A 21788-nucleotide genomic window follows, 5' to 3' on the forward strand; every position below is an offset into this window, starting at 1 on the left:
CACACGGCCCGGTTAGACACATTCTGATGCTGAAAGCTCGCTTTGGTGCAAAAACTGCCTAACTCTGCGTACCTTTGACTATGACTTTAGTGCTACAGCTCTCACTGCCTGACTCATTGAGCACTTCACAGCGGTAGCTTCCACCGTCACTCAGCGTGACTTCTTTTATCTCAAGAGTGGCGGCGCCATCCTTCAGACTGATGGCACATCTGCCCCCTGCATGGAGCTCGCTGTTATTGAAGAACCAGGCGGTGCGGAGCTCCGGGGATCCTGTGACGGTGCACTGTAACCGCGCACGACTGCCCTGCTTCCAAACTGTCGTGGCTTCCAGCCTTTTTACAAACACTGGTGGCTCTGCAGAGGTGCGGTTAGCAAGAGCCGTTATGAAGGCAAAGAGATAACAACCCAGCAGATAAAGAGACAGATTCATCGTGTGGCAAAAGAAGAACAGCAGCTTTTATTTCAGAATCAATCAAACACTTCAAAATGCATAAAAGGTATCCAGCTCTTACCTTGAACCTTCACCGAGGTGGAGCAAGATGCACTTCCAGCTTCATTTGTCACCGTACACACATAATTTCCACAATCTTTCAGAGTGGTCTTTTGGATATCAAGACAAACTGTCTTATCCTCAAAAGACAGTTTACAGTCTGGAGACTGGTGGACTTTCCGACCATCTCTGGTCCAGGTGACAGTTACTCCGGTGTCCTCGTCCACCTGACAGTCCAGGTGCAGAGGAGCTCCCACCACAGCAGCCACTGCTCCCAGGGGCTTTACAAAGTTGGGTTTATCAATAACCCACAGCTCCGCGCTGCACTCAGCTGTCCCAACATTATTGGACACCTTGCACACATACAGCCCCCGGTCAGCTGCCCCGAGCTCTGACATCTCAAGAGTGTGCTTATTATTTTCACAAGAGACCTTGTGGTGTGTTGGCTCTTTGGGCAAAGTCCGGTTGTCTTTGAGCCACACAACATTCAGAGGGGCCGATCCTGTTATTATACACTGTATCAGGGCCCTCTGCCCAACAAACACTGTCTGAGGGTCGGGTTTACTTAGAAAAACAGGAGGCAATTGTTCTACAAGGATCAAGAAGAGACAAACACATTAGTGGTAAGATGATGTAGTATCACCTTAACCATTACCTGCCAGCCACACAACACCAAGAGGAGGAAGAAAAGGAGTTCACAGTTAGGCAAACAGCAGAGACTCTGAGGAGCAGCGTCCCACAGACAGGAAACAGCCTGACAGGAGATAACTTTCAGCTCCTGACACAGCTCAAAACCAGCCAAGAAGAAGGAACCATGCGTCGCTCTCACCTGTCACACTCAGAGAGGCGGCGCACTCGTCGCTGCCGTGCTGGTTGGACGCCTTGCAGGTATAGTCACCGCTGTCCTCCTTAGTCGGGCTCAGAACCTCCAGCGAGGAGGCGGTGAAGCGGCTGATAATCCTGTACTTATCCCCATCTTTGATGGGGCGTCCATCTTTGAACCACTTGAAGGTCACGTTGGGAGCGTCTGATGTTTCGCAGTCAAACCTGGCGATGTTGCCAACGTTGACCTCCAGTGGAACGATCCTGCGTGTGAGCACAGGCTTCACTGCGGGAAATAAAGGTGGAAAGACAAAGTTAATGGCCTGAAGCAGCTGATATGGAAGCAAAGCAACGTTTTCTACTGCAGGTGGAGATGAAGTGACTCATTCAAACTTCTCTGTGATGACTGTGGAGGAGGAAAGCTGGATTAGGTTCAGGCTGAGGATGTGATGAAGAGGGATCTGCAACAGAGAGTGGGTGCATGCAAAGAATGGAGCAGGAATGAGGGATTGAAGGTGCTTGAAAACATGAAGTCAAAGGTGGTTCCTTGGAAGGAAAGTGGAATGGATATGAGGATGATGTCACTGCTGTCTGATGGAAACCTCAAACCCCCAAACTTAACCCCCGAAACGCTGTAAGAAACATTTACTTCTGACTCTGGTTTGTTTGAGGTTAGGAGACAACAGATCTTCATGTTCACCAATGTGAGGAGTTAGTTGATGATGATATGAAAGAAGTGGCCATCATCAAACCTTTTGAGAGCACCGTGAGCCTCGAGGAAGTCGCAGTCTTGCCGGCTTCATTCTCAGCCTCACACACAAACTCTCCTTGATGCCTCTCTTTAGCTACTGTGTTGATAACCAGCGTGTATGTGTCATGCTCTTTGGAACACCTGAACTCTTTGCCAGATTTCACCAGCTGGCCATTGAGAAACCAGTTAACGTTGGTGGCATTCTTAACGGTGGCAGTAAAAACAGCCTCACAGTTTTCCTCAGCACAACAGTCCTCCAGAGAATCAGTGACGACGGGATAATCCATCAGACTGTCGGAGCACTCGCTGATCATGACTGCCTCTGACAGAAACTCTTCTCTGGTTTCTGTGTGGACAGAGGAGTCCAGCTGCTGCTCGGCAGGAAGGGGTCCTGCAGGCACTGTGGCACCTCTCTCCGACAGTCTCACCTGCCTGTATTCACGGGTCTCAGAGCGATTCTGAACCGCGGCAGTCTGTAAGGAAGCCCTGGCTTCGGTTCTGACTGCTGCAGACTCAGAAACATCCGGAGAAAACCGGAGCACGCTCTCTGCCACCATCACAGTGTCGACCACAGACGACAGCATCTCTTTGGAGGCTGCTGAGCTGAGCTGGACTCTCTGAGGCCTGTCAGTCTGCAGCACGCTCGGCTGCTCAGACGTCAGACTCGCCTGCTCCTGGTAAACCATAGCGTGCAGAGCTGCCTGGAGCTCAGACCTGAGGTCAGCTGTCTGAGGGTACTCCCCCTCAAAGCTCAGTGTGATCTCCAGAGGAGCTCCTGGTGAGCTGATAAGATAAGTATATTTGGCCCACCGAGGCTCCTTCTGAACTCTGACCTCCTGCATCTGTGGACGGTCCAGTCCTCCGACGACATCAGCCAGCAGCACGGGCTGCTCGCTGGCCACGGCCGACTGAAGAGCGCCTCGGAGCTGGTGCCGTATGCTCAGACTGGAAGGTTTTGGGATGTGGATGACAAAGTTGAGCTCTTTAGGCAGAGTCAGAGCGTCCCGACACTCGTGGACACACAGCGCTGCTTTGGGCTGCGTCTTCACGCTGACGGTGGAGCCCTCAGGTTTCTGGATCTCTGCAGACTGCTCTCCCATCATGAGCTGCTTCTCCTCCAGAAACACAGACTGGCGGACCGACTGGCCCTCCTGGATCCGGACTGCAAAGTCCTTCTCAGCAGCTTCCAGGATGCTGCAGCTTTCCGTAGCAACTGCCTTCTCTTCTATAAAAACGGGTTTTTTGGGTACTTTGGGCTCAGTTTTAATTTGAGGTTTGAATTTCTCATCAGTTAAAAGACGAGTGGTGTGACCCTCCTCCAGAGTTTGAGTGTCTGTAACATTCAGAGACTGCCGGATATTCCAGTTTTCCTCTCTGTGCAGCAGCGCTCGCTGCTGCTGGAAGTCAGTAACCAGCGGGGTCTCCTTGGGCAGCTGCAGGGGCTGGGAGGACACAGGGAGGATGCTCGGAGGCCTGGACTCTGTTCGAAGCTGAGACTTCGCTCCGTCCACAGACACACTGAGATCTCTGAGACGATGTGCAGGGATTTCCCTTCTCAGCTCTGAGGTGGCTGCGTAGCTTCTGGCCTTTTCCTGTTTCTGAGCGGCCTGCTGCTGCTCGGGGTGGGTCACACTCAGTTTGCCTTCCTTTGAGAAAACCGGTAAAGAATGGATTGACTGCAGGTATTTTGCTTGAGGTTGCTCTTTTTTGGGCTGAACAGAGATTCCTTGGGTGTTTGCTGTGAACTCTGAAGCTGCCTCACATGCCAGCGTCCTCTGCTCGTCCAGCGTCCCTGAATGCAACACGGTGGGACTCTTGCTGCCTTCGGCCTGCTCTGCGTGGGGCTTTTCGCTGTCCAGCCGTCCCTCAGACTGTAAAACATCCTGGTCACTGATCACCTGCAGATTCAGGGCCTGTGTGTCCTCGTGCCGAGGCTGCAGACACACAGCAGATCCTAAAGGAGGCACCGCTGCTGTCTGCTCAGCCTGGACCTGGTGCCTCTCCTCCGCAGTCAGAGCTGACTTAAGCTCTCTGTCTCTGCCGGGCCGGACGCTGTGCTCCTCTGGTCTCTGCACCTCAAACTTCTGCTCTTTAGATAAAGCGACTGCAGTCTCACTGACTGGTGCGATGGCTGGTGTCTGCTGTTCTTTCTGCAGCGCGGGCTTAGCGGCTGAGTCCGGAGCTGCCAGAGGCTCACAGTGTGTTTCTGTGAGCAGAAGTTGACCTGCGGACTGAGCCGAGTATAAGATCTTCACCCCCTCAGTGACTCTGAAGCTCCTTTCCTCCTCCAGTCTGTGCATCTTACCTGAGGTTTCATCCTGGACGGGTAAAGCAGACTCCACTTGGAGGCTGTGGACCGGCTGCCTGGGCTCGGTCATGGTCTGCGTGTGCTCTGGAGTTCGGGCCGGCAAAGATTCGGCTCTGACGGTGGCGAGCGCCACGACCTCCTCAGAGGTCGCCGACAGGAGCTCAGACGGCTGCTCCTGAGCAAACTGAAGCTCAACCACCTCGGGGCTGAGAATGGGCTCAGAGTGCTGCTCTGTGATCTTTTGTCTCTCTTGGACTGAAGATAGGAAAGTGGCCACATGAAGCTGCTTGACAGGCAGAGCTGCCAGCTGGGGGGGGGGCGGCCGGGGCCAGAGAAACCCTCTCCTGTACCTCGTGTGACTGCAGCACTGCTGCCTGCTGGGTGAGCCGCTCTCGGTGAAGAGTGGCAGCAGAGAGGTCGAGCTCTCTGAGGGTTCCCACCTCCTCGCTGGGAATGATCTGCCGGTCCTCGGTGCTGATGGTGTAAATCATCTGATCGGACCGGCTTCTCTCCTGGAACAATCTGGACTCTGTGCTTTGTTCAGTCAGAGATATCTTCAAGCCTGCAGTTTTGTGAAGCAGCGTGTGCTCCTCCTGGCTGAATATGAGTAGCTCTGCGGAACAGGAGTCTTCCCCGTGTGGGTTGGAGGCCTTGCAGGTGTACACGCCACTCTGCTCTGGTTTGACACTCTTCATGTTGATGAAGCCCGATCCATCCGGGTTGTTCACCATGACACAGACCCCACTGGGCTGAATGTGGATGCTGCCTCTGAGCCACTGGACCTCAGGGAGTGGATCTCCGGTCACAGAGTACCTGAAGAAACACTGACCTCCCTCTGACACCTGAACAGACCCGATGCTTTCTGTGAATTTGGGGGGTTTTCCAGCGATCTGCTGGTGTCTCTGTGGCTCCTGCAGCTGGACCTGCAGGTAAGAGGTGCAGCTGGACCGACCGAAGCGGTTGCTGACAGCGCAGGAGTATTCTCCCTCACATTCCCTCTGTACCCTGTTAATGACTAAGCTGTACTCATCCTGCTGGTGAGCGAGCGTGAAGCGGGACGAGCTCGTTATGCTCTGGCCGTTGTGGAACCACTGAACAGAAGGTTCAGGGGAAGCGGACACTTTGACAGAAAACACAGCGCTTTCTCCAACAGTCGCAGCTGCTGGGGAAAGTCTGCTGAGGAAAACTGGTTTCTCTTTTTTCCTCTCCAAAGAGCTGGAGAAGCGTTTGCTCTCTGGTTTGAGTTCAAGTGTTCTGGTTGTGTCTGGTAATTTTAGGCCAGTGCAGAACGACTCCTGGGCTTCCTCCTCCAGGGAGACGGCCGAGCTAGAAAAGGCTGAGTGGAACAACGACAGATTAGAGCGAGACACGGTTTCCAGTTCAATACAGTCAGCTGCGGAGGAAACAGGACAGTCACAAGGCCTGCTAACAACACTTTTTCCTTATCAAAAACATAAAAAACAACAAACATAAAAAACAACAAATATAAAAGGTTCAGATTTCCAGGAACCTGTCACCAGCCCAGCCTGAAAATAAGGTAATGATAAGAAACTCAGCTGTAGGTCACAGGCACATTATTTACCTTTCACTTGCTCCTGAACCACGGCTTCCTGCTCCTCTGCAGTTACTGTAAAGACACAGATGTTTCAGATTAAAAACAGTCCCTCGACCACGGTTCAGCGTTAGAATCAGTGACAGGTCGTGCACCCATTCAGCCCTCTGCTTTCTGTCTTTAAACGACATTCCTGCATGCCTCCTTCTGCTGGTTTAGTGTGAGCACCTCTGGCTGTTTGTGGTATGAGTGTCCCTCTCTGTTTCTGCTTATCATTGTTTTAGTGTCCCTGTGTGGCCCTGAGCCTCTGAGGGCCGTGTGGGCGGAAAGCTGTGAGGATGAGTGGGGGCCGAGTAAAGCCCGAGCGAGTAAGAGGACCAAAAGCATGCAGATGCCAACCTTTCATCACCGTGTTGCTCTCAGCATCCTCAGCTGAGTTTACATGTTTGCATGTGTGAGGGCCCCCTGGTCCAGGTCCCACATTATTAACATCTACACAGCACAGGGGGCCGCCGTGTTTCAGAGAACACAACACTGAATCCTTCATGTTCAAGCGGTTATAAAGCCAAATGACAAACGGAGGCGGGAGCCCCTTCATAACGCAACACAGGGAGCCGCTGTCTCTGTTTCTGAGCAGCAGCTCAGGGGGGAGTTTGATCAGGAACTCGGGGGAGTTGGAGAGGTGTTGACCTCGCTTGTCATGAGGCACGACGTCAGGGAAATACAAGTGGCTGAAGAGGTTGTACGGTCTCTGGGAAGATTTAGGCAATGTTGCCGGCTTCTCCTTGGGGTCCTGCTTGTGTTGGTCAGAGAGATCTTTAGGAGTCTCCTTGTCTGCCTGAGACACTTTACGCACAGAATCAGAGGGAATGAGGGTCTCTGCTTTGAGGTTCGCTTCTTTGGCTGGGTGAGAATAAAGTTAGGGAGAGTAATTAGAGGTCAGAGAGAAAAAGGCTATGACTCTAAGCACTAAAGAATTAGTAAGATGGATGATGAGATTAGATGAAGCTGGCAGCAGCAGGGAGAGGACAGACTGCACTACAGACCGTGTTATTCTATTACATTCTATCATATTAAAATATTAAATGATGGGGGGGGGGGGGCTGGAAGCAGGGAGAGCAGGTGGAGAGCTGGGATGGACCAGATGGAGACAAAAAAAGAAAGATTAACCACCTTCAACAGTGAGCCGGGCAGCGGAGCTGTTCTGACCGTGCTGGTTGGTGGCGGTGCAGCGGTACGTTCCCTGGTCCGCCACACCGACACCGTGGATGATGAGGGCCAGTAAGCCCCCACTCTGAGAGCTCCTCACCCGCTCTGTGTCCGCCAGGCTCTGACCGTTATGATCCCACTGCACCCCGGTGAAGGGCAGCCCGCCGAAGGAGCACATGAACTCGGCCATCTCGCCGCTGCTCACGCTGACGTCGCTCAGCTCCATCAACAGCTCGGGGCTGGCTGAAGTCTTGAACTCAAAGCTGCTGTGAGAGCTCATCTCCGCTGAGCTCACACTCTCCATCTGAATCTCAACCGTCCTCCACGACATGGAGGAACTCTCAGAGACCGCCTCAGTAAACTCAACACTGTGGGCTCCCACCGACAGAGAGCTGAAACGCTCTGTCTGAGCCTCCGGTCTCTGAATTAGCTTAGTCTCAGCCCCGGTGCTCGACACACTACCTAAGGCTTTTACATCTGGGCAACAAGAAAGAATAGAAGAAATAGGTCAACACATCATGATTCTAGTGACTTCTCCAGGTTATTTGTGTCACAACTTGTCTGCCAAAAGTGCAGTTGGGTTGGAGAGTTGAGGATCAGTCATGATCAGTGAGGAAGAGGAACAGTGGCTGGTTCCAGCTGTCAATCATGCAAGTTCGACTGGAGCCAGAATTTAACACCAACAACAGATTTGGATTAAGTCCGTGCTCGAGTGTGAGGAATCCAGAAAGCTGCATTTCCAATTCTGACCATGCTGCGTGACTCTGAAACAAAGATTCACATCTGAAAATAGAGAGGTGTGAGCGCTGTGTGGGTGGAGGAGACGTCATGCATCGCAGCAGAAGCACCTGGAGGGCGGCGCTCTGTCAGGAGGGAAGCTGGCGCAGTCCATCTGTTCTGCATGCTCCCAGAAGCTACTCAGAGTGAGTGATCTCTATCTGAACATCTGTGATGATTCAGGGTCTGGTGGCACCATAAATGTAGATACCTTTAATCTAAAAGGCAGCAGAACAAACTAATTAAGATGTTCCTTTTCTTGTGGTGATGGAGCCCTTAAACTGGGGCTTTGGGGACCACTAATGAAGGCTAAATGACCCCAACTCCCTGATTTCAAACAGGGTACCTTACCTGTGTGAAACAGGCCAAGTGGTAGGACATAAGGGGAGGAACGGGGATTGGGCTTAACCTGAGGGACAGATCTATGTGCTGTGCTCAGAAACACCTCTGATCACTGTTCAGTGGCAGCAAACTATCAGGTTTCACAGTGTTTTAAAACGGCAACAGGGCGCCTACGAAATCATTCAGAGCTCCGGTTTAACGTCAGAGCGGCGCTGTGGGGAACAGGCACGGACACTTTCTGCAGCGGACGGCCATGCAGTGAGTTCAGGCCTCACAGAGACCAACAGCTGAAAAGTGGCAGGACTCACCATCAATATTCAAAGTGGCAGAACATGAGACCATTCCGGACAAATTCATGGCAGTGCATGAGTATTCTCCCTCATGGGCAGGGAGAACTCTGGAGATCTCCAACAGGCAGGTTTCATCAAAATGAGACATCCTGAAGATGTCAGACTGTTTGATCTCTTTGTCATTACAGAACCAAGAAACCTCCAGATCTGCAAACACAGTGGAAGTTAGTCAGGATCATCTCAAACACCACTGATAGCATCTGTCAGAGAGCTGCTGTGACGCAGCTGGGTTCAGCCCAGCAGGCAGTACCTTCCCCAGAGATGCTGCACTGCAGGTGGGCGGGGCGTCCCTGTGAGACCAGCATATCCCGCAGGGGTGTGATGAGGACCGGAGCCGCGACCCGAGTCATCGTTTCAGCCACCTCAGGAACTGAGAGGCAGACACAATCATTCAGTCAATCACTCATGAACACTTTCAGCTTGTCCTCTGGGAGGATTTCCGGCTTTTCTCCTTTCATGCCTCCCAGCTGCTTTAAATGAGTGATGAAGTGGATATTTTACCCAAAAGCTGGTGTTAGCGATCCGTCTCAGAGGGAGGAGCACGACGTATCATACATCATAAAATGTGTGAACGTACCTTCCACAGTGAGAGGGGCGGAGCTTGTTGCCTCTCCGAAGTCGTTCCTGGCCTCACAGCTGTAGACGGCGGCGTCCTCGGGGAAGACCTCGAGCAGCAGCAGCGTGTGCTCGTCTTCATCGTGGAGGAACTTGCACTTGTAGCTGGTGGACAGAACCTGGGAGTCTTTGTACCAGGACACCTGAGGCTGAGGGAGGCCGCTCACCTGTGCCGAGAAGCGAACCGACCTGCCCGACATCGCCATTTGTGGCTGCATGTGACGAACAATCTGAGGCGGTTCTGGAACTGAGGAGCAACAGCGAAACGAGGGTTCATTTTTTTCTCAAAGTCCGGTTAAATTCTTCAGTCCAACAATGCGTGAAATTAAAATAATTTCTCTCAAACATGAGAAAGCGAACAGCGTTTGGCCGTAATGTGGCCCAGGTGTGCCGGCTGTGGACACACCTGACCGGCGCCGCGTGGATCACTTACGTCTCACGTGAAGGTGCACGGTGCTCCGGTTCTTCCCGGCTAAGAAGCTGTACTCGCCGGCGTCACTCCTGTAGGTCTCAGAGATGGTGAGGCGGTGCAGCTTCCTGATGGTGGCGTAGGTGAACCTCTCCTCCACTGAGAACTGGATCTCCACCCCATTCCTCTGCCAGTGACCCTCCACGTCATCCTCGTCCACCTCAAACTCAAAGGTCGCCCTTTGCTTCTCAACAACCTGAGAAAAAGATCATTAATTAAACATTTTGGCATATGGAACCCCGGCTGCTCCGTCACTTTTCTGTCCGTCAGAGATGAACTCACAGTGATGTCCCTGCTGGCAGGCTCAGAGATTCTGACATCTCGTCCCACCACTCCCAGGTGACTCTTGGACATGCTGGACCCGGCCACAGCCGTGTACTCGCCAGCATCAGACAGACGGACCGACGGCACAACCAGTCGGTGCACAAATCTATCCGAGGTCATTTTGTATCTGCAGAGGTAGAAGAAGGAGACGAAGTTAATCCTCATGTTGGTGCAAAGCTTCCACACCTGAATGTGAACATCTCTACCTGTCGGACATCTCCAGCTCCTGGCCGTCCTTCATCCACATCACCTGGATGTTCGGCTCAGAAACCTCACACTCAAACGTGGCCCTCTTCTTCTCCGTGATCTTCAGGTCCTTCAGGTGTTTGGTGAACTCAACCACGCGGGCTACAGCGGAAACAAGCAGAATACGAGTAAACCTTCTGAATCCAGCATGGAGCTCAATGGATTCAATTCTCTGTGATGAACACAGCTTCGGGAGGCTGTCGCCATCAGGTGGTGCGTCCATGAGCAGCGGACAAACGCATGGCGAGCAGAGACCAGCAGCACGTCTTACCTTCCACGTAGAGCTTCGCTGTGGTGGCGGCAGAGCCGGCCGTGAAGCTGTACTCAGCGCTGTCTCCAAAGTGAACGTTCCTGATGCTCAGAGTGTGAGTCAGCTGTTTGCAACGAGCCTGGCATCTGTCCGTGGATTTGATCTCCACGCCATTTTTCAGCCATTTGTACGTGATTCCCTCGTAGTTGACGTTGACCTCGAAGGTGACCGTGTCTTTTTCCTGAGCGTTCAGGTTCTGCAGCATCGTCGTGATCAGAACAGCTGGAACAACAAACGCCATCAGAAGGTCAGCAAACCTCTCCCACTCAGGGCAGAATATTGGAGATGAAAACAACTGTTTTTACATTTTCTGACACTTAGTTTGTTCCTGGAAGCAAAGGCCAAAGGATCGTATGTCCATGTGTCCAATAACAAATAAATCAAACATGTTCAGGTGTGATCATGGCAGATTCTGACGCTCGACCTGATCTAAAATGTATTGAATGTATGAAGCGGTGTGTTGCTATCCGTCCCTAAAGTTAACAGAGAGATTTTAAAGCTCCTGGGCCCCCATATGTGGACATAGTTTCCTTAAAAAGAGATAATATCTGGTTATTATATTTGTTCATTAGAAGAAATCTAAAGCTCGGGCTTTAAGAGGTTAAAGTTCACCTCAGCATCAGTCCGTTTATTACTGGGACGGAGTTACAGATATAATATCTGAATTTAGAGTCAGCAGATGATCTATCAGTGATAAACTCTCTTCACTGAGTTCACTAAGCAAAAAGGAACTTAAAGGGGAAGTTTGGCCCTTCTCCTGCTAAACAGCTGAAAATAGACTGAAGAGCGACGGGCGCTTTGAAAAGAAGTTTCATTTGATTCGATTCATTATTATTCATTATTCATTCAATTCCATATGATGGAATATGCAGAAAGAATGGAATTAGGCTCAAAGGTCTTTTGCTTTAGAGCATACGAAGGTTGTGCATCCTGTTTCTGAAAAGTAACTAAGTAATCAGTACAGTAACTAATTACTTTTAAAAATAAGTAATCAGTAACTAATTGCTATTTGACTAACTTGACCAACATTGGTGACATACACCTGTATGAAACAAAGGTGTGTTTAAACAGGTAAAAAGGAACTTAATGCTAGTTTTCCCTGTTAAAAGCCAACATGTTCTGTTAAAGCTGTTTAAACCAGTTTAAACTGATTTAGGATCCGTTTTAAACTCGGATGTTTGGGGGTCAGTGAATGCATCTTACGGCTGACGGTGAGCGTCGCAGACACTCGGTCGTTCCCGCAGATGAAGGTGTACTCTGCCGAGTCGTCCCTGCTGGTGTTCATGATCTTCAGCTGGTGGAGTTTCCCCTGAACCACGATCCTGAACTTCTCGCTCATCTCGATCTCGACGCCGTTCTTCAGCCAGGTGGACGGCACGTTGAAGTGAGACACTTCGCACTCGAAGGTGGCCACCTGAGTCTCCGGCACCTGCACGTTCTTCATGGGTTTGGTGACCCGCAGAGCTGCAGGAGAAACACACAAACACACATGGTTTTATTGTGGGCTGTGCTGCCCATTTGTCCGGTTCAACGACAGCTGGAGCTGCTTCTCGTCTCATTTGCTGCTTCTTACACTCGACGGCGAGGCGAGCGCTGCACTGCAGGTGGCCCACGACAGCAGTGTACTCTCCCTCTTTGCTGTTGTCCACGTCCTGAACAATCAGCTTGTGGCTCCTCTTCTCAGAGAGCATCTTGTAGTGCTCATTGGACCTGAGCTCCTTGCTTTTGAACATCCATTTAACCGGGATGTTGTCCTCTGAAATGCTGACTTCGAACACAGCTGTTGCACCCAGCAGTGATGTCACATCCTTTGGCTTCTTCAGGATCTTGATGGCTGTGGGAAAATTGCATTAAAATGGTGCATTTCCTAAAGCTTAGCTGCCAAACTGAAACTGTGTTTGTGTCTGGTTGCTTACTTTCAACATTCAGCCTGGCATTAGCAGACAGCTTTCCCAGTTTGAATGAGTAAACAGACTCATCCTGAGTCGTGCAGTTCTTGATTTTCAAGGTGTGGACTGTGCCCTCGATACTGAGTTCATATTTGTCACTGGGTTGGATCTCAACACCATTCTTGATCCACTGCACTCCCCTCACGTTCTCATGGGTCAGCTCGAGGCTGAGCACAGCCTCCTGGGTCTCGACAACGTTCACGTTCTTCAGGGTCTTCTTGATCTTCACAGCTGTGCAGACAAATGTCATCATTAGTCCAGGATTGTTAGATTTATGATACAGGATAGCTGACTTCCAAAAGACAGAATCTGAATTTTGACGACCAAAGTTAAAAAGCTAATTCTGAGAACAGACAGCTTGGGAAATAGGAGGTTTAAGTATCTTCCTCAGAACCAAGTGAAAACAGGAAATCAGCATCGAGCATCTGTAAGCTGCTGCCTCCCTGCATTAGACACTTCCTTGGCTCAGCATTTGGAACCGCTGTGAGGCTGACCGCCTATTAAAGGCTCAGCTACTTCGGTAAGAGCGCTGCAGTTCACTGGTGAGGTGTGTTACCACCACCTTGTGTTGACTTGGCTGTAATTGCAGCCTGTGGCTGCTACTTCAAACTGGAGATCACTTCCTACATGGTCTGCCTTGCTGAAGGTATATTGGACCTGAGTGAGACTTCTTGGTAGAATAAACTAAAATAAGTAGATCGTGTCACTTAGTGTTGTGTGTGCCTGGACCTACCCTCAACTTTCAGGTTGGCTGAGGTCTTGGAGGTAGCAACCTGATAGGTGTATTCTCCAACATCAGTGGCTTTGGTGATGACTATCACCAGCCGTCTGACGGCCCCGTCCACCTCACTCCGCACGTTCTCACTGAAGTCCACTGGCTGACCATCTTTCAGCCACTTTCCTTCTGCAGTCGGGTTGGCGACTTGACACTGAAGCACTGCCGTCTGGGAGTCGGCTACCACCATATCACGCAGAGGCTTCGTGATGGCGCCACCTGGTGACGGAGGACCGACAGTTACGCATCGCCACAGAAATGATCAGGGACACCTGCTGACGTCAGAGCGGGGCGTACCTGTTACGGTGAGCGAAGCGCGGCACGTCTTCTCACCGGCAGCAAACATGTACTCGCCCTCTTCATCCTTCATTGCGTGCATGACTGTCAGGACATGGTGCTTGTTCTTGGACTCCATCTTGTGTTTGGCGCTGGCTTTGAGCGGCTGATTCTTGAAGGTCCAGAAGGGGTCGATGCCAGGGTGGGAAACCTCAACTTCGAAGACGACATTCTCAGACTCAGAGCACTCCTTGTCCTTCATTGGCTTCACAATCTGAACGGCTGTAAAAGTGGAACGAGTCTTTACAAGTCAGCAGCCAACGCCTTGTTTCTTTTATGAACAATCCAAAAGGTGGTTATTTATTTCGGATATTTTAACAGGAAATTAAATAAGTATTCAGAAGAAATTTCTATAAACTTTGGTGTCAAGACAGCCGATAACAGTACAATGATTTCTGCTAATGATTGAATATGTTCTGCTTAGCTTTGCGTAACTTACGCTGAACAGTAAATCTGCAGCTGGTGTCGACTCGGCCAACAACCAGCTTGTACTGTCCTTCGTCAGAAGCATAGGTCCTGGAGAAGACCAGGCGCTGCTTGGCTCCCTTTGACACTATATTGATTCGCTCACTGGGCATCATCAGTTTTTCGTCGTGGTACCATTTGACGGAGCTGACATCCTGAGCGGAGATCTTGGCCTCCAGGACAGCTTTGGTGCCCTCAACGGCAGTCGCGTCCTTCAGTGGGATCAGGATGCCAATGGCTGCAACACAAGATGGAGCATTTTGTTTGAGACCCTTTATTTTGGACGAGCACACTGTTTAAAAGAAAAGAGTCAATGTGACCTACTCTGAATAACCAGCTTTCCAGAGGTTGAAATCTCATGCTCAGGAACCACAAAGGAGTACATTCCAAAGTCATCCTTGTTGGTGTCTTCGATCAGGAGTTTGTAAATTTGTTTGTCAATCACAATATGCACACGGTTAGATGCTGTGATTGGTTTTCCGTTCTTCATCCAGGTTCCCTCAACGTTCTCCTGGGAGAACTTGACCTCCAGCTGAGCGATGTCGCCCTCGCAGACCGTGAGGTCGGTCAGCGGCTGCATCAGGGTCAAAGGTCGCACTGGAATATAAAGACAGGTGTGTTCAGCAGTTATATCAGAACACATTTACCTATCAACTCTTTCAAAGACACCGCAGTCTGTGGTGCATTCTGGTGCTACAGGAACACACTTTATGGCAGAGTCAGGGTCCAAACATCTTTCTCTGGACCAAAAGCCCACATTCCCATTCAAGAACAAAAAGTATTTGGAACTCACGTTTCATCTTCAGTGAAGCAGTTGTCTTGAAGTCACCCACTTTGAAAGAATATTTTCCCTGGTCTTCCTTCTTCACATCTTTCACAGAGAGAGTATGCCTTCCACGGCGGGAGGACATGACGTATTTACTGCTGGCAGACAGCAGCTTTTCTCCAAAGAACCAGCTGCCCTCTGCATCCTCACGAGACACCACACATTCAAACTCTCCAGAGTAGGTCTCTGGCACCTCAGTATTCTCCAGCTGCTTCAGGATCTCCAGAGGGGCTCCTGTACATCACAATATACAAAGGGTCCATCAGCAACTACAGCTCTGAGAACTGGTGAACACAGTAGCTCTTCCACCCTAAAGTATGCATCATTCAAGAACATTTAACACATTTCAGAGAAAGAAACAGAGAAAAATGTTGATAATAACGTGGCCTCAGTATGGAACCACCACCTCTCAGAGAAGTAAAACCTACCTTCAACATTAAGCTTGGCAGCTGTCCTGATGTTCTCATCTTCTACAACCACACAGGCATACTCTGCATCATCCCTCATGCCAATAATCAGCACAGACAGGAAGTGGACCTTCCTGTCAGAGTGCATTCGGTATTTGTCTCCAGAGAAGATCTCAGAATTGTTCTTCATCCATTTGACTTTGACGAAAGGCTCGTTGGTTTCACACTCAAAGGTGGCCATGGTGTCCTTCTCCTTGGCATCGATGTCCTCCAGCTTCTGTGTGAAGGTGATGACTTGCTTTGCTGCAAAAGATATCACAAAATCTTTCATTAGAAAATACTGAATTGAAACTGAGCCACAGTTCAGTTTAGGAAGCACCGTGTTACCTTGCACCAGCAGGAAAGCGTGGCCTGAAGTCTCTCCAGCAGTGTTGGTAGCTTTAATCATGATGCTGGCCGAATCCTCGGCTGTCACGTCTCTGATCACCAGCTCACACACGTGATCCTCAGGCCAGAACCAGTAAATCCGCTCAGACTTCTCCAGCTGAACACCGTTCTTGAACCACTGGCACTCAGGTTCGGGTCTGCCGACGACTCTGCATCTGAACTTGACTTCATCCCCCAGTGCGACTGTCTGGCTGGTGATACGCTCCATAATCTTTGGGGCTTCCATGCTGGGGGAGAGCTTGACCCGCTCTGGTTTTAGAGGTTTCGCAGTAACTTTCCGCTCCTCCTCCTTCTTCTTCTCAGCCTCCTCCTTCTCCTTGGCGCGGTGCATAAGCTCCTCCTTGGTCTTCTTCAGCAGGTCTTCATAGGAGTCGTCCCTCTTACGGGACTTCAGCTCCACAGCGGTGATGGACTCATAGTAGCCTTCCTCTGTTCTGCGCTTGAATTTGCTTCTAAGCTCATCCGACTCCTCTGTGGCTTTTGCATGCACAACTCTTTGGGCCTTTTTAAGCTTTACCACCTCCTTGGCCTGTAACTCTTCTGTAGATTTCTCAACCTTCACCACTTCAAATGATGTTTTTCCAGGTTCGTGTGCAGCCTCAGCAGCCTTAGCTTCAGGGGCACGGCGCAGATGAGTTCTGAAGTCCTCCTTCTGCTGAATCTCCAGCTTCACGGTGTGCTCAGCTGAACCCAGGTTGTTGTCTGCAACTACCCTGACCTCGCCTGAATCATAGGATTTGATATCTGTGATCTCCAGGTAGTAGATACCATCGTAACGGAGTCTGTATCTCTTGCTTTTACGGATGAGCTGTCCGTTGAGGTACCAGTTAACCTTTGGAGCGGGATAACCGGTCACTCTGCAGCGGAACCGAGCGATGTCGCCTTCCAGCACTCTGACCGGTTCAGGCAGAAGGACGATTTCAGGTTTCGTCTTCTCAGATTCTTCATCAGCGCTGACTCCAGCAGGTCCTCCCTCATGAGCGATGCGCTCGATCTCATCCATTCTGAAGGCTCCCTTCCTGCCTTCGGGAAGCTGGGTCTCCTCAACTAGGCCTTTCTCATCCTTGACGATGAGGGTGGCCGAGGTCTGGTCGACTCCAAACTTGTTGGTGGCCCTGCAGGTGATGACGCCGCTGTCTCTAGCATAAGCGACTTCGTAGTCCAGGCTGCAGTAGCCGAATTCATTGACCATACGCAGCCTGTTGGCAGCAGCCAGAGGTTTGCCGTCATGCAGCCACTCCACCATCATGGTGGGGTCACCGATGGGGGTCAGTCTGCATTCGAAATGAGCCGGACCGAAGCGCTTCATGCGCACGGAGGTCAGCTTCTTCTTGAATAGCGGTTTCTGCTGCTTCTCTTTGTCGTAAAGGTCGCCCTCCTCCCACTGATCTTGACCATATCGCAGGTGGAGGGGCTCCAACTCCGGAGCTGCGATCTCTTTGGCTTTGTACGTTCCTTTAGGAATAATCAGCTTTCTTTCTGGCTCAGGCTCAGCATACTCCACCTCAACGTTGACTCTGCAGCGGGTGGTGTCTCTGCCGGCCTTGTTGATGGCTGTAGCTGTGTACCAGGCGCTGTCTGAGCCTGACGTAGACGGGATCTGAAACTTGGCCTCTCCTTTGGTTCCTTCAATCCTGAAACATTAAAAGTCACATATTAGAACATCTTTACCACTTTGAATATGTTTTTGGCACAAGGAAACTGTTCCACTGTTTAAAAAAAACCTGTTTAACCTCCAAAAACCGGAGCTTTGGTTTGCATTTTAGATTTCGTCCATTTAGGAGAAGCGAACAAATCTAACTACCAGATGTTACCTTTGGACAGGAAGCTCTTTGAAAACACGTCCACATATGGGTTAGTGTATGTATGAAGTGACTGATGAGAAGGGTGACACTGAACAGGTGGAAATATCAATCTACAGTTTGATTTTTATAGAATATACACTTTTCGTATTGAAGAAATATATTCATCATTAACTTCAGGAGCAGGGCCATGCCTCAAATACACCTTTAATTTTCTGATAAGCCTTCATCCATTCAGCTCTCCCCTCCCTTTACTCCATCCATCCATCCTCTCTAACCTTGTTCCTCATCCCCTGTTCCTCTTTCTCTCCTCTTTCCACTGTTCCCACCCTGCTCCTCCCTCTTTTTCAGGTATAATCTGGGCTTTCTGTTGAGACTGAACCCTCCTTCTGAGTCTCTTTCACAGGATGTTTCAGATGAGCCAATCAGAGAACCCTCACATTCCCTCTCCTCCACTTCTCCTTGATACTGCCTGATACTGGACTCCTCTTTAACCCAGTCATCTGACACAGCTGAGATGTGCTCCTGCCTTGTGAATTCATGATGATTATAATTTGATACGAGCTTCGTATTTTTCCATTGTGTAGAAGCAGCTAGATGGTCATTATTATAACCGGCTCACATGTGGACTCCAGATTTCCCTTCATAAATACTGTAGCGCAGCACACATGAAACATACTTGATGTTTGGGTGCTTGTGTGGGGTGACGATGTCGCTGTTCTTCAGCCAGACGATGTCAGGCAGGGGGTTTCCGATGGCTTTAACAGCCAGCTCCACCAGAGTGCCCTGCTTCACGCTGATGTTCCTCAGCTTCTCAGTGAACTGTGGGCGCACCAACGTTTCCTTAGCTGAGGATGAGAGAAAGTCATCGAATGCCCACAGGTGCCTTCATTCATGAAACAGAGTCAGAGGAAATGAAAAGAGCTGAAATCTCACCATCAACAGTGAGGGTGACAGAGATGGACGACCGTCCAGCTCTGTTCTGAGCTATGACTGTCCACTCGCCAGAGTCCTGCGGCACAGCCGGGACGATGATCAGGGACTGAGTGCCGTCCTCTTTGACCACAATCTTGTGTGTGTAGTCGCTAACCACTTGTTGTCCTGAGAAGGTGAAAAACACATTTATACTGTGAGGACAAAGGTTCTGAATTCAAAAGACCTCTGATGGAGAGTTCGATGTTTCTCTCACCGTTGTGGAACCAGTAAGTCTCGGGCATCGGCCTGCCAACGACCTTCAGGTCGAATCTGGCAGTCTGCCCCTCGGAGCATTTACACGGGGAAGGCTTCATGACGAACACGGGTTTGTAGAGTCTTTCCAGCTGAGCCTCGTCAGTCTCTTCGAGGCGCCGGGCCGGGGAGCGTCCCGGGGAGCGGCTGGACGAACGGCCCGGAGAGCGGCTCACAGAACGAGGAGATGTGGACCTGAAGGGGAGCAGCGCGGTGAGTATCGAGTGTTGATTTGTTGTCAGTTTTACAGACACAGAGTCAAGAAACCCACAGAGAACACTGGATTTATCCGTTTTTGTTCTATGATGAGCAAGAAGTTTGTCTTAAAACATCAGCCACAGTGTTTTCGTGTCTCGTATTTCTGACCTGATTCTCTGCACTGACGGCTGCGGCGTGTATCTCTGAGGCGTCACGGCGCCGGACGCCTCCACGTAGAGCTTCCCTGAGCTCACAGCGTTCCCCTTCATGTTGGTGGCGAAGGCGGTGTACACGCCTTCATCCTCTGGCAGCACCACAGGCAGACGGAGGCTGGCCCGTCCATCCTGAAGAACCTCCATCTGGTATCGTTCACCAGAACTGATGCGCTGGCCGTCTTTGAACCAAGCAATCTGCCAAAAGTGCAAATATCAAAGAAACCAGTTCAGATTCAGCTGTTCCTTTTTCACAGCTTTGTCATTAGGGTTAGTCATTAGGGTTAGGGTTAGGATTAGGTTAACCCTAGGGTTAGGGTTAGGGTTAACCTAACCCTAGGGTTAACCTAACCCTAACCTAACCCTAGGGTTAACCTAACCCTAACCTAAGGGGGTTAGGGTTAGGGTTACACCCAAACACTTGCACCACTCACCTCAAGGGAAATTCAATTTCCTATCGCACCCGCAGCACACCACAATCCAAAAACATAACCCATCCTCCCTCTCTCTCTCTCTCTCTACTCCCCCCCCCCCCCCCCCCCCCCCATCCTAGCAGCACATAACACACACCATAAGGACCCTGAGTCTATCGCACCCACATTGCTACACAACTCAAATTGCACGGAGTTTCCCAGGGTCTCCTGAGTTACTCCAAGACCATGGCACTACACGCAGCAGCTCCCAGCGAGATCACGAGTTGAGCGTGCACCCCCTTGGTTTCTACACCAAACTCCATGGTAACCAGCTGGTTGCGTAGGAGGGAGGCCACTGAGTAAAAACTCTTGAGCCTAACCCTAGGGTTAACCTAACCCTAACCTAACCCTAGGGTTAACCTAACCCTAACCTAACCCTAACCCTAACCCTTTGAGTTTATGTCAGAGATGTTCACTTAATGGAAACCTTTCAATCAAAGACATCACCTTTGGCAGCGGGTTCCCGGCCATCTTGCAGTGGAACGTGACGCCCATTCCCTCCACGATCCTGTAGTTCTTGACAGGCGTGTCGAAGGTGGGCTGCACCGCCTCGTTGGTGGCGGCGGTCACCATCAACTCTCCGTCCTCTGTAACAATCTCTCTGTAGGTGATCTTCATGATGCTGAACTCGATCTCCTGAATGATCCTTTGCTCGATGGCAGACAGGTGGAACTCCTGCAGGTGATATCAGACGTTAGAAGAGTGTGAGCCATCATCAGGTTACCATGGAGACATGATTCATAATGAAAAACCTGTACAGTGGGACTGATGCTGCCCCTACCTGTCCAGAGATAATGGTCGTGGTCATCTGCTCCATGGTGGTAACAGTGATGGGGGGAATGTCTCCCACTTTGGGCTCCAGCACCACAGCTGTCACTTCGGTCTTAAAGGTCACTTCCTGTTTCTTCATGTAGGCTTCATATTCCTCTGTAACCACAGCCAGTGATTAAAGAGTTTAATCATGAGCTCAGACAGCTTATCAAACATCACTTTCTGCTGAGCACCGTGGTGTGTGGTGGCCACTTCCACAGCTTCTGCTCCATCTCTCGGTGCTTTCACATGTCTCACTGGGACGTTTTTGTTGGCCACTTACCTTCCTCCAGCAGGCTGGTGGAGGCTGAGATTTCTCCGAGCTGATTCTTCACAAAGACAGAGTATTCTCCGGCATCATCAGCGAAGGTCATGGAGATCTCCAGTCTGCATTCTCCGGTCTCCTTCTTGTAGGCAACTTTGTATCTGATGGACAGAGAAGATGAAGACGTGTTACAGGGTGTTCATTATTTCAGACATTTCCTCGATTAAGTAACCCTGATTTAAAGGGAACTTCTGTTGTTTATTGTTATCCTGTTTTACAGCTTGGTACTGTTCATCTGACAGGAATGCACTGAGTTTACTGGGAAATACGGGGTTTAACAGTGCAGTGTCTGACATTTACCTCCTGTGTAAGGTTGTTTTGGGAAATTATAAGAAGTCTGATAACCACCAGCTGTGTAGGGGAGTCTCAGGTTAAATCAGGACATTTTGAGAAGAACATACTCCCCAGTTGGTTTGTCCAAGAAGAGGCTCAATAGATACAGACACACACCATATCCGGGCTTTGTGCTGGGTGATGGGAACATCTTCAAGGTCACTAAGAACCGGCAGATTCTACTTAAGGAAGAGCTGCACCCACAGTAAGGAGAGATTTTAGGGAATCCAGGCTGACCTGATGCATCAATCTGTAATTCTGACACGGACCTGGCTGACAATAAATCTGTGTTCGACCAAGTCTGCGTCAGCAGAGTTCTTCCTGCATCATCCACACACCAGCTGGTTGAAGGCGACCACCACAGCTTCATTAATCTCTTCCTGTTCGTGACTCAAAGCACACTGAGAGCTGTTCTGGAAACATCTGGAGGATGTTTTTCCCAAAGAGTCAAAGTTACTCTGGATATTACTGGAACTGAGTCACAGATGTTCAACCAGCAAAAAATAATGTCATCTGAGTTAATCTGTGATCTGTTGGTTAAACATCAGCCCACAGGCCTGATGTCTCTCTAAAAGCATGTCCAGACGGTATTAAAGCCGGTGAACACGACATGAAGCTCCTGATGGCGAGCTGCCAGT

The 21788-nt window shown here is 50.3% G+C and overlaps 1 protein-coding gene across 1 annotated transcript in view; it reads right to left on the minus strand.

The window, feature by feature from the left end:
• Positions 1-21788, minus strand: part of LOC140319289 (titin-like) — a 159625-nt gene that overhangs the window by 124197 nt on the left and 13640 nt on the right. The window contains 33 exon segments of the mRNA XM_072396876.1: positions 73-354; positions 513-1079; positions 1320-1598; positions 2065-4678; positions 4680-5707; positions 5954-5998; positions 6323-6415; positions 6530-6826; positions 7133-7609; positions 8560-8748; positions 8852-8971; positions 9179-9463; positions 9650-9881; positions 9968-10136; positions 10216-10357; positions 10527-10787; positions 11769-12029; positions 12139-12399; positions 12482-12745; positions 13248-13508; positions 13587-13847; positions 14065-14328; positions 14415-14687; positions 14884-15150; positions 15345-15626; positions 15711-17404; positions 18252-18420; positions 18509-18673; positions 18762-18994; positions 19166-19407; positions 20130-20357; positions 20464-20609; positions 20776-20918. Coding sequence (XP_072252977.1) covers positions 73-354; positions 513-1079; positions 1320-1598; positions 2065-4678; positions 4680-5707; positions 5954-5998; positions 6323-6415; positions 6530-6826; positions 7133-7609; positions 8560-8748; positions 8852-8971; positions 9179-9463; positions 9650-9881; positions 9968-10136; positions 10216-10357; positions 10527-10787; positions 11769-12029; positions 12139-12399; positions 12482-12745; positions 13248-13508; positions 13587-13847; positions 14065-14328; positions 14415-14687; positions 14884-15150; positions 15345-15626; positions 15711-17404; positions 18252-18420; positions 18509-18673; positions 18762-18994; positions 19166-19407; positions 20130-20357; positions 20464-20609; positions 20776-20918 — 12494 coding nt within the window.

This window comes from Leuresthes tenuis, unplaced genomic scaffold, assembly GCF_036924035.1.
Source record: "Leuresthes tenuis unplaced genomic scaffold, fLeuTen1.0.hap1 SCAF_12, whole genome shotgun sequence".
Classification (NCBI taxonomy): Eukaryota; Metazoa; Chordata; class Actinopteri; order Atheriniformes; family Atherinopsidae; genus Leuresthes; species Leuresthes tenuis.